The sequence below is a fragment of the Arachis ipaensis genome, chromosome B10 (genome assembly GCF_059453495.1).
Source record: "Arachis ipaensis isolate K30076 ecotype BB chromosome B10, ASM5945349v1, whole genome shotgun sequence".
NCBI lineage: Eukaryota > Viridiplantae > Streptophyta > Magnoliopsida > Fabales > Fabaceae > Arachis > Arachis ipaensis.
This window is the reverse complement of record NC_142435.1, coordinates 128193709-128205753: the sequence shown is the minus strand read 5'-3', so window position 1 is coordinate 128205753 and position 12045 is coordinate 128193709. Positions and strand designations below refer to the sequence as shown.

At 36.7% G+C, this 12045-nt stretch overlaps 1 protein-coding gene across 1 annotated transcript; it reads right to left on the bottom strand.

Moving 5' to 3' along the window:
* Positions 1 to 8826: 8826 nt before the first annotated feature.
* LOC107624212 (F-box/LRR-repeat protein 14) lies at positions 8827 to 9906 on the bottom strand. Its single transcript, XM_016326695.3, has one exon. It carries the CDS (start codon positions 9904 to 9906, stop codon positions 8827 to 8829), a length of 1080 nt encoding a protein of 359 aa, XP_016182181.2.
* Positions 9907 to 12045: the final 2139 nt, after the last annotated feature.

Here is a 12045-nt window from a genome sequence, read left to right as displayed (position 1 = left end):
GCTTGTGCGAGGAGCGCGTTGCACACGCAGTGTGCACGTAACTCTCGGGTCCCATGTATTGGGGTTGCATTCAACCTATTGACGCGTGCGCGTGCAGCGTGCGCACGCGTCCCTACCCTTTTTTTTTCCAAAAACACTAAGAACAGCTCAAAATTCTCCTAACCTTCTCTATGACTCAAAAACTATCCAAAATGCACAATTAACCATATTTTTTAATTTTTGAGGATTTTCAAACAATTTGAGAAAACTTGTAATCCAAGCCAAAACTCAAATTCAAAGAACTATCCTTATTTAATGCACAAAATGTATAAATAACCTAGCAAGCAATGCCAAATATACTCAAGAGTAAAGAGGCTACCTACAATGGAACTCAATTCATTCATTTATTATATCTACAAGAGAATGGAAAGAGTTTATCATGGTGGGGTGTCTCCCACCAAGCACTTTAGTTTAAGTCTTTAAGTTGGACATTTGGGAGGCTCCTTGTCAAGGTGGCTTATGCTTGTATTCATCCTTGAACCTCCAAGAATGCTTGTTCTTCAATTGGTTGTCAGAATTTCCAACCATCTTCACCAAGCTTGGGGGAAGTTCTTCCCAAGATATGAGCTCCCAAAATTGGTCTTCATGTTGTGATCCGGGATCCCATATCTTATCTTCATACCCATCTTCAAGTTGATCAAGACAATTCCAGTTGGGTGGCAAGTGATCCGAATTCTCATGTGAGCACCAAACGATCCTCCTAGACCCATTCAATTGAGCATTACACCAATCTAAGCTCCTCAATTTCGAGCTTAGCTTCCAACCATAATGAACTTAGAGGGGTATCTCCAACCACTACACAACTCTCCCCTACTCTTAACTCCACAAAGGGCTCTAAGTTGACCATCATTTTCAAGCAAACCATATTCAAGTGAGAAAGTAAAGCTTAGAGATAGGAATTTTACCCACTTGAATATTGTGTTGGATGATGGTGGTTTAGGGAGGGTGACCTCCCCACACTTGGCCAATGCAAGGTCCATTCCCTTGTGGTCTTCCTTTGTAACTTCCACCTCTTTGCAAGTTTCTTCAATTTCAATTCCTTGCTCACCAACTTCTTCTATCTCTTCCCCATCACTCAAATCATAGATTGGAAGTTTAGTGAGGTCTACCTCAACATCTATTCCAAGCATATCGGGGAAGGACTCATCAAGCTCAGAAGGATCATATGTTGATGTGGAATCATCATATATAGGAGGGCTTGTCGCTTGGAACACTTCTTCCAATTCTTCATCCACAATATGCCTTAGAGGTTGCACATCCTCCTCAACATTGCTTTCTAATTCAATGGAAGAAGGCTCAACAAGATCATCAAGGGGATTGATCAATGTGGACAAAAAATCACTAATGATAGAATCCACTTCTTGATCAATATCCCTCAACTCTCTATCCACTTCCTTAACATCCCTTCCTAACACCGAGGAAGAAAGCTCTTCAACTCGAGATTCCTCTATGTACTCAACATATCCTAAGTATCCAACCATTACTTCCTTTTGTTCAATAATCTCTACCTCCTCCTCTTGTTGTACTTCTTGCTCTAACTTTTCTTCCTCACCTTGGAGCTTCAAGTCCACTCCCTCACTAGGCTCCTTGATTGCTTCTCCACATTCAACAATGGGAGTACTTGGGATGCATGATCTTAGGTGGGAGGTTATGTGACTCACGGCTTCTACCATGATAGCCATCTTGGCTTCTATCTCCTTAAACTCCTTTTTCGTCCCCTCTTGTTGCCTTAGGATATGAGATTCAAGATCTCATAGTTCTTGCGTGAGGGCTTCATTGGGGGGCGATGGTGGAAGAGAGGGCTCATTGTTTGAGGGAAAGGTGTTGTTGTTGGAAGGTGGTTCATATTGGTGAGAGTCTTAAGGTGGTGTACATAGAATTTGTGGCTCTTGGGAGTATTGGTGTTGGAATGGTGGTTCTAAAGATGGTTCATATGGTGGTTGGTATGGTGGGTATGGGTTAGGGTTATATGGAGGTGAATGATGGTATGAGGCTTGTGAGTATGGTTGTTGAGGGCTATGTTGAGGAGGGAGTTCATATGTATGTGGTGGTTGTGGTTGACAATCACAATAGGGGTCATCACATACATTAAATTGGTATGCATTAGGATTAGGAGTATACCCATAAGAATCCGAAGAGTAGTTGTGTCAGGGTGGCGCTTGAACGGCTCGGATGGAATGAAATGCCTTTTGGTCCTTGCGCATCTCCGTGAAGAGAGTAGTCATATCCCCAAGCACTCTTGTCAAACTTTGGTCTCCAAATCCTTGATGCATGCTATCATTAAAGCTTCCATCTCCTACAATATAGTTTGAACCAAACTCATAGCCAAAGTGATGAGAATTCATGGTGATAAGAGAAAATAAAAACAAAAGCTAACAAGAAACAAAGAGACCAAATCCTAAAACTAGCAAAAACTAACAAACAAACCAAAAATCAAGCTATTCACAATATATACAATAGCCAATAACATAGCACCATTGCAAGTCCCCGGCAACGGCGCCATTTTGATAGCGAGATTTTGTTGTGTCGGTCTAGAATTTCTCTTATAGAAATAAGAACTTCGTTGTAAGCATAGCTTCCAAACCAACAAACAATTCTCACATCAAAAATTTGGTTTTGTCACAAGTATAAATCCCAATGAAAATTAATCGAAGTATTTAAATCTCGGGTCGTCTCACAAGGAATTGCAATGAAATGAATGATTATTGGCTATGAAATGACAAGGGGTTTGATTTGTAAAAGGGGCAAGACATATAAATGACAAGAAAAGTAAATCAAGTAAGCAACTAAAGAAAACAAGTAATAAAGAGAAGCAATTAATAAAGAGAGACATTCATGGCAAGGATTGAGATCATAGGCTTTCCATCCTAGTCACTAATAACAATAATTAACAAGAATTTATCTTATTTCGTCATCTCCAATGTTGGAAGAAGGTGTAAGTTATCTTCCATGAGAGAAAGTCAAACAAGACTAGTTAATCTCAAGCCAAAACTCCTAATCAACTCACTAATTGAATTAGCAAGAGATTAGAGTCAGTGAAAATAATATTAACTAACAACTCTAGATCACCAATCTAAATTGGGTATTAATGACTCAAGATTGTCCAATTACTCTTTCCAAGTCAAGAATACTCAAAGTCTACTCTAAAGCCCAACCAAGCATTTTGTCAAACACTTGGAAGGCATAAAAGGAAAGCATAATAAATGTGCAAGAATAATAAATCTACCAACTACCAATTGCAAGAAAAGTAAATTCACAACTCAAATCAACAATAAAAGAACATCAAACATTAAATTTCATTAAAAGGGATTAAAACCCAACATGAGCATCCATAAACATAAAAGAGGCATAAAAGTAAAATTAACATCACAAACTAAGAGAATGAAAGTGTAGGAACAAGAAATTGTAAAAGAAACAAGATGAAAACAAGTAATCAATTCAAGATCTAAGAGAAATTAACCTAATCCTAATCTAATTCTAGAGAGAAGAGGGAGTTTCTCTCTCTAGAAAACTAACTAAAGGCTCATCATGACTAACTAAGTGCTCCCCTCTTGCTCAATCTTCAATTTTGCATCAAATACCCTCAGAAACAAGTTGGATTTGGGCCTGGGCAGCTCAGACATCGCCCCCAGCATTTTGCCTTTAAGTGAGTCACGTGCGAGCATCGACGCGTACGTGTGGGTCACGTGTACGCGTTGCTTGGCGGTTTTTCTATCCACGCCTACGCGTCATGTACGCGTACGCGTCGCCATGCAACTTCACTTCCACACGTGCGCGTGTGCGTGGATTGATTTACTCCAAATCCTTGTTTCCTCATGCATTCTCCACTTTGAATGCTTTTCTCTTCATTTCTTCCATCCAATACTTGCCTTATGAACCTGAAATCACTCAAAAAATACATCAAGACATCGAATGGAATTAAAGTGAATTAAAATCACCAATTTAAGGGCCTAAAAAGCATGTTTTTACACTCAAGCACAATTTAAGGGAGAATTACAAAACCATGCTATTTCATTGAATAAATGTGGGAAAAGGTGATAAAATTTCCTAAAATAAGTACAGGATAAACCACAAAATTGGGGTTTATCAGGAACTTGGGGAGTTAAAGTGCCCTGTCACATCTTACGTACAAAGGATCAACAATTTGTCTCAATTTTTTTTGCAATTCTCGTATACTTTTAAATTCATTATCATCATCATTTCTTATCTCATTGAATCTCAAATTCATCATTATTACTATCATCATTTCTCATTATCATACCTCCCATTCATTCATCAATAATTTAGACTTAAAACATAATTCTTTCTTTTCTAAACAAATCAAATTTAAAAGATATAATCCTTAAAACCAATTCTTTCTAAATAATCACCCCAAACCATGCTTCTAATTTTTATAAAAATTTCAACAGCATCTCCTCTAAAACTCAAACTTCTGCCACCCTTCAAGGGTCCCAACCACCAAACCAAACAGCTCTCAGTCATTCAAATCATTTCCAATAGCAAATTATTTCAAAATCAAACTAATTCCAATATTAAATCTTTTCTAAAACCATATCTTGGCTGACTCCTCCCTAAACTCGGAACACCTAAAAAATCTCTCTTTTCACAAGCTCCAAGCTTCCAAACATCAATTCCTCAAACTTAATTACCCATATTACATTTCAAACCGTTCAATTAAACTCCAAATCAACAAGAACACAATCTAATTCAAACAATATCACTATAATCATCATAGGGTTCACTAATTCAACGATTCACAAGGGTTTAACAGTTTCTTACCTTTGCCATAGATCTATTAGACAAAACTCAGTGATTATCCGCTGCTAAAGTTCACCTAAACCATCAAAATCATTCAATTCCTCAATACCCAAACCCTAAAATCATGAAATTGAGGAGGGAGAACTGGGAGAGAAATGCTAATTTCTTACCACTTTATTCAGATATAATTGAAGAGAATTGCGAGACGAACACGTGGCCACTGACGACTTGTCAATTGGAACTCCGCATTGAAAGTTATGGGCGATTGAATTTCGGAGGTGAGGGTTACGGGTTTTTACGCTAATCTTTCTCCTTCTACGTAAATTCAGTGCTGAAATGAGGAGGAAAGCTTGTTCTTTGGGCTTAATAAGTTGGGCCTTGGGCACGATTCGAGTTCGGTTCAACCAGTTCGGCCTGTTGGCTATGTTTTGGACCAAAATCTTTAAAATTATTGTCAAAATTCGTATTTTTAATATTTCTACCCCTCTAAATTATAAAAATTAATTTTTTTAATTTCTTTGAATAATAATTAATTTATTGGATAATTATTTATTAATTTCATGGGGTTTACAGGGTGTATTTCTGAAAGAATTTTCCCGGGTTAAGGGCTTCCTAACGTTCCCTTCCCCATTAGGGCTACCTGCTCTATCTTGTTTTGGTGGGATCACGAGCGCACAGTCGTCATTATGGTATTCCAGTTCAGATTCAGATGCCGTATATCTGTCTTCGGGCTGATCATCCACCATTGTTGGGTGTAGACTTTTAGGTCCCCGGCAACGGTGCCAATGTTCCGAAGGTTACTTAAAACTGGTTGCTTTAGGGCTTGAACGTGAGGTCTAAACACCTTTGAAAGGTCTATCCGACGTCTTCTCCAACAAAGATGAAACCTTCCGAGTTGTTTGTAAAGAGGTGGGAGTGGTACATACAAGGGACTCCAATGTTTAAGTTAGCAAGGGTTTTGAGCAGGTTTTTAGTAGATTGGGTCCTGAATATACCTCAAGGTGTCAGTGTATTTATAGTAAAATTGATAACCACCTTTTAAACTAGTTCCATCTTTGTTGGTGGGTGACCGTTCTCTTTTTTCAAGGAAGTCGTTGAGATCTCCATTTTAGATGAATGGGAGATATCTTAGGAGTCGGTTATTTATTTGGATAAGTAGAGTCAGACTCATATCGCTGCATCCGACCTCTATAAAGTTGGGTAGATGTGGACTAAACCAGACCTCTTAATTGGCCCTTATTCGTTTTGAGCCTGGTTAAATTTTTGGACCAGAGTATAAATATCTTTGTTTATGTTATTTTAATTTTATTAAGAACTTGATGATCATGCTATTTTGTAATTTTATGTTAGATTTTTTTAAGATTTTATTGTTTTTAATTTTAATTTAAACTTATTTTTTATTTTTTTATTTTATTAATATGTATGAAATATAATTGAATTTTATAATATGGTATAACTGATCTCATTTAATAGAAAAAAACTTTGTTAATGTTAAATTTTGTTGCGAGATTGTAACTCTTATTTCCACAGGTAGGGTTTTTCTAGTTATTATTTTTAATAAAAAAATTATTTATTTAAATGATTATTTTGAGTATATAAATATATATAACTAGAGTATCTTGAAAAAAAATTTTCGGAGAACTTATTCATCATAATTCATAGCACAGTGGATTAATTTCTTAAATTTTATTTTGACATTAGACTTGTAAATATCACAAGTTTAGAAAGATAAATCAGAATATTTGGCTGACATAACAAATAAATAGATATATTCATGCAACTCCCCTTTCTCTTCATTCTAAAGTTAAGTGATGGTATAATATTTAAATTAATTTTTAAAATTTACCTAAAATTTTAAATTGACTTTTAAAATTTTAGTTACTTTAATTTGATATTTGAATTTTTAATTTATAACTCATGTTCATGTTAGCCTCTCAAATCATTTTTATTAATATCGTGGTAATATAGTATATTGATATAAACAGTCAATGTTACGTGTCGGTCAGTATTACGTGTCAGAACAAGATTTGACTATATAAAATGAAAAAATGATATATCTGTTAATGACACATGATATGTTTGACATAAATAATAGTACTATATATTATAATATAATTTATTAACATATCATTAGTATATTATTATTTGAAATGATACAAATTACCTCATAATTCATTTTAGTCTCTAAAATTAAAAAATCAAATTAAATTAGCCTCTGAAATATTTTTTTATTTTTATTTTATAAACTCAAAGTTATTAATATTTTTTAAATTTTCAAATTTTTCATCTACTTTTTCACATGTAAATTAAATAAAATTCTTGTTACATAATATAAAAAACTATTTCAAAAAATTTAAAATATGAAATAAGAGCTGATGATGAAAGATGATTTAATATTTTTTTTTCCTTTCTGTATTAAACGGTTTTCCAATTCCAACAATATATACGATTTATGACGTGAGAGTTTGATTTTGATAATGAATTTGAAAGAGTGGTAAAAATAAGAACAACAAAAAATTATTAAATGTTTATAAAAGAAGTAAATTTAATCATTTTCTTTACATATTTTTCAAACAAATTATTTTGTAATAATTTTATATAAATAATCTTTTTATTAATTAATTAGTATTGATGGTAATAAGCATAAGTTAGACCAAAATAAAAAAAAAACATAATGCTATACATCCAAATTTTTTATTTAACAAAGTCTAACTAAATTGGTTTAACATAATAAAAATTAATTATGATTAACATTATTTCAAGTATTATTATTTAACTTAGTTGAACTTTAATTTATAAAAAAAATTTGGATTTGGATATATAACATTATTCATTAAAAAAATACATATTTTAATCACTTAAAAAGATAACATACTAATAACACAATAGACAAATCATATTATGATACGTGACACATAACTAAAATATGACAAATCGTGTTATATCACATGGTACCTACCGTTTATGTCAATATGTCAATATGCCACGTGTCACTATCAGACGCATCATCCTCCTTTATTTTGCCAAATGGTTACTAACAGACGCGTTATCCCTTTGTTTATCCGAATGTTGTTCTGACAAGTAACACTACCTATGAGAAGCTAATGTGAGTTAGCAGGTCACGTCAGTCCAGTGTTAACCGAAATAATATGAGAAGCTAATGTGAGTTACGGAATGAAAATTCAGGAGTCAAATTGAAGTAATTGAAATTTTAAAGACCATTTTGAGACTCGAATAACTCGATAATTGTTGATACAAAGTGGGGCCTTGATTTTCAGAGCAACAAGAAGGTAGAAGACAAGCATTTCAAATTCTAATAATTTTTCTTCACTTCATACAATCAATTACCTTGACACTTTTGACAGGAGAATCCTCAATCTGATATATTACATTGCCTCTACCAGACTATGAATCCAGTTTTTCTCCACATAAATACAGGTACTATATATACAAGTCCGTCTCATATAGCATAGGCCACAGCTCTTAATTTTGTCACCTTTGTACTTCATCTCCAACTATCTCCTTGAGTGTTTTTACTTCTTTTACTTGCCATAGACAAAGGACAGGGGGAAAAGATCTTTCAAAGTTTAAACTGAAAAATCTGTTGAGCATTTTGATTGTAAAGTGTGAACATTTCTACAAACAAAACCAGTTAATCAAAATACTCAATAATTAAAAAGTAACAACCACTCTTAATAATAATCTAAGTTATTACTAGCATATCTGGTTTAAACTTTGGGGGATCAAAATCAAAATCATATTTTGAACTAGAATCATAAAAAGCACTAAATTGTCGTACAAAATCATAATGTGGACAGCCATTTTCAAGAGCTATTTCTAAACTCTCTAGCAGCAAAAGACCACACTATTGGACATTCAACACCCATGGTTTTACCGCAACATTGCAGGGACAAATGCTGCCCTTTTATGCCAGATTTTCCGCAATTTTGAGCATCACAGAGCGACTACTACAATCACAATTTAAAACCACTGTATCATCTAAGGCATTAGGCATGCCAAGAGACATATTCAGCTCCAACCTAAGTCACAGAACCTAGAAATTTTCTCCTGTGTGTCCAATGGCAACCAAAACATAAGCCCCTTATCAAGCTCCACATACTTCAAAGATTTGCATCCAAGAACCGCACATTCTAAATCACTGGCACTTGTGTAGTGGCAACCAGGGATCACCAGAGACTCCAAACATCCATGTCCCTCAAATGCCTTAATCCCAACCCCACTCACCAACTCACACCCTGTCAAGTTCACCGCCACCAGCTTCTGCCCGTGCTCCGCCATCGCAACCACCGCAGCATCAGTAACGTTCACAAGCCATGACAAATTCACCTTTTTCAGCCCAGTAACCGCCTCGAAAACCGCCACGCAACCAACATCCGTCACCTTGGGCCCACACTCCGCAAGATTCAGCTCCTCCAGAGAGGAAAAACTTTTCAAATTGGAAACCCCAGTGTCGGTGATTCTATCGCACTCCACAAGAACCAAAACTTTGAGAGTTTTGGTCAATGGCCCAGAAGCTAAAAACCCTAACCCAAGATCCGTAACCAACGAACAACCCTCCAAGTTCAAAACTTGGAGAGAATTCAAGCGCCCGATCGCCTCAAGCGCGCCGTCTCCCACGAGGGAGCACCGCCCCAGGTCTAGGTGTCTCAGGTGGTGGTTCGAAGCGGCGCAGATCGCGGCGACACCAGCATCAGCAACACCGGTTCTCCGACGGAGTGAAACCGCGGACAAGAGGCGGCATCGAGAAGCGATGGAGGAAATGGCGCGGTGGGAGAAGTGGCGGAAGGTGCGGCGGTGGAGGGAGGAGGGACGAAAGGAGAGGTTGAGAGTTTTGAGGTTGGGACATGTTTTTGAGATGAAAAGGAGGTTATTGTCGGAGAGAGGGGCGGAGCAGTGGAAGTGGGTGAGGTTGGGGAACCTCGGGAGAAGAGAATGGAGGGAATCTGGTTCGATGAGACGAATGGAGGTTCGTGTGAGAGCGTGTATTGTGAGGAAGCGCTTGCAGACTTCCGAGAAGGAGGTTCTATCATGGGGGTCTTGGAGATGGCTCAGGATTAAGCTGAGTTCGTCGTCCCCTAGCTTCATCATTCTTTTGATTCCTCTTTCTGTCAAATCGTCTGCAGTTATGCGACTAATCTCATTCCAATGTTTTGATTAATGGGTGAAAGCAGCCTGTGGTTCGGTGCTTGGTTATTTTCTTATGTTCCCTAGTGGTTAGAGTAAACAGATTGCTACGCAACTCAAGCATAGTTGTCAGAACCGAACCGGTGATCGAACCTGTCAGGTTACTGGGTCATTGGGTTACTGGTTCAATCGGTGGGTCACTGATTGAACCGGTTAACCCGGTCCCACATAAGTAAAACGTATAAAATAGCTAAAAACTTAAAAATTAACAGTTAAAAAACATATCTTCAATAGTATTTTAATAAACATTAAGTCTCAAATCCTAAAAATAAGTAGTAATACGAAAATAAACATAATGTGAATGTGGTAACATGGCCAAGGATTCATGAAGAAGAAGATGGGTCCAAACACTTCAAGCCTGCCGCTGTGGTCCCATAGAACATGCTGACATGAGCATTCATAGCCACAGAAACTATTTCATCAGCAACTCAGCAAACAATGAGCTGAATCTTAATAGATATGGCTCCCTACAAGTTGTTCCTTCTGGACATACTATCAAGTCACCTGTTTTCCACACACCAAACAATATTCATGTTCTCATCTGCCAACATACAGAATCAATCTACAATAATCAATTAATTCTGACTATCAGTACTAAATCAAACAGAAAAACATGTGAAAGTAATGGCAACATACAAAAATCAAACAGAAAAACATGTGGAAGTATTGCCAACATACAAAAATCAAACAGAAATCAAAGTATCAAACATATGTGAACAACCAATTTGGGTAAATTCTAACAGAAATCAAACAGAAACCAGCATACATAATCAATCTACAATAATCAATTAATTCTAAGTTTCTAACTATCAGTATTCAGTAGTCGTTTAGTAATAACTTATTGAAAATTAACTTCAAAAAATGAAAAAATTAAAACTACATACCTGGACGGCTGGACGGCTGGACCCTGGAGGGATGGAGGGACGAGCAGAGCAGAGAAGAGGGAGACAGGAGGTGGCGACTCACGACTGACGACCTGGAGGCAGTAGGCGACGAGGAGGCGACTGCTTCTTCACGGTGGTGAGTGGCGCACGAACTCTGGCTGAAGCTGCTGGCTGCTGGCTGCTGGGTCTCCGCGCCGGTGACGAACTGAAGCAGAGTAGCAGACTCTCTATCTCTCGGCTGTCAGCTCTCATGGCCAAAGTAACCGTTTGGGAAGGGAAAGGGGGAAACAGGGGATGGATGCAGTGAATGAGGGTATGAGACGGATGGAGGCTAGGGTTAGTTTCAGCAGCAGCTCTTTTTATTATTTTTTTTTAATTTTTATTAGGAAACGACGTCGTTTCCAGCAAAAAGGAAAAAAAAAAGGTTCGAACCGGCCCAGGTTAAATGAAACCCGCCAGTTCTCCGGTTCTTATTAAACCCGGCCGGTTCAATCCGGGTCATTTCGGTTTGATTCCTTGTCCGGTTATATGTCTCGCCCGGACCGGTTATAACACCGGTTCATCGGTTTTCCGGTCCGACCGGCCGGGTCGGTCCGGTTCTGACAACATTGAACTCAAGTATTACTGTAATCTAAGTTTAATCATAAAAATTATTCTCACCAAAAGATCGTAATTATAAGTGTACACGCCATTCTTTCAACCAAATCATTTATGTTGGGGCTTTATGTTATCATTGTCGCCGTCTTCTTCTTTGCGTTTCTCCTTCTCTTCCTTTTTCTCCTTCTTCTCCTCCTCCTTCTTCCTTTTTTTTTTGCGTTCCTTTCTCTTCGCGTGTTTTTTCCCATCGTTATTTTTTTGTTGTTGCTGTTGTTATTCCATTTTTTTTCTTTTTCTCCTCCTTTCCTTTATAATTCTGCAGCATTATATATTTTTTTTCTTTTTTTTGTTTGATTTTTCTTCTCTTTTTTTTTTATTTTATTCCTCTCAAGAGAGTGAAACAAGAAGAATTATGACAAAATAAAATAAGAAGAAGATAAAGAAGAAAAAATTAAAAAAAAAAGAGTAATAGAAGATGAGGAGAAGGAATTTTGAATTTGCATAACAACGAGACTAAATGCACCTCAATTCACTCATAAATAAACCAAAATTAAATTGAGAA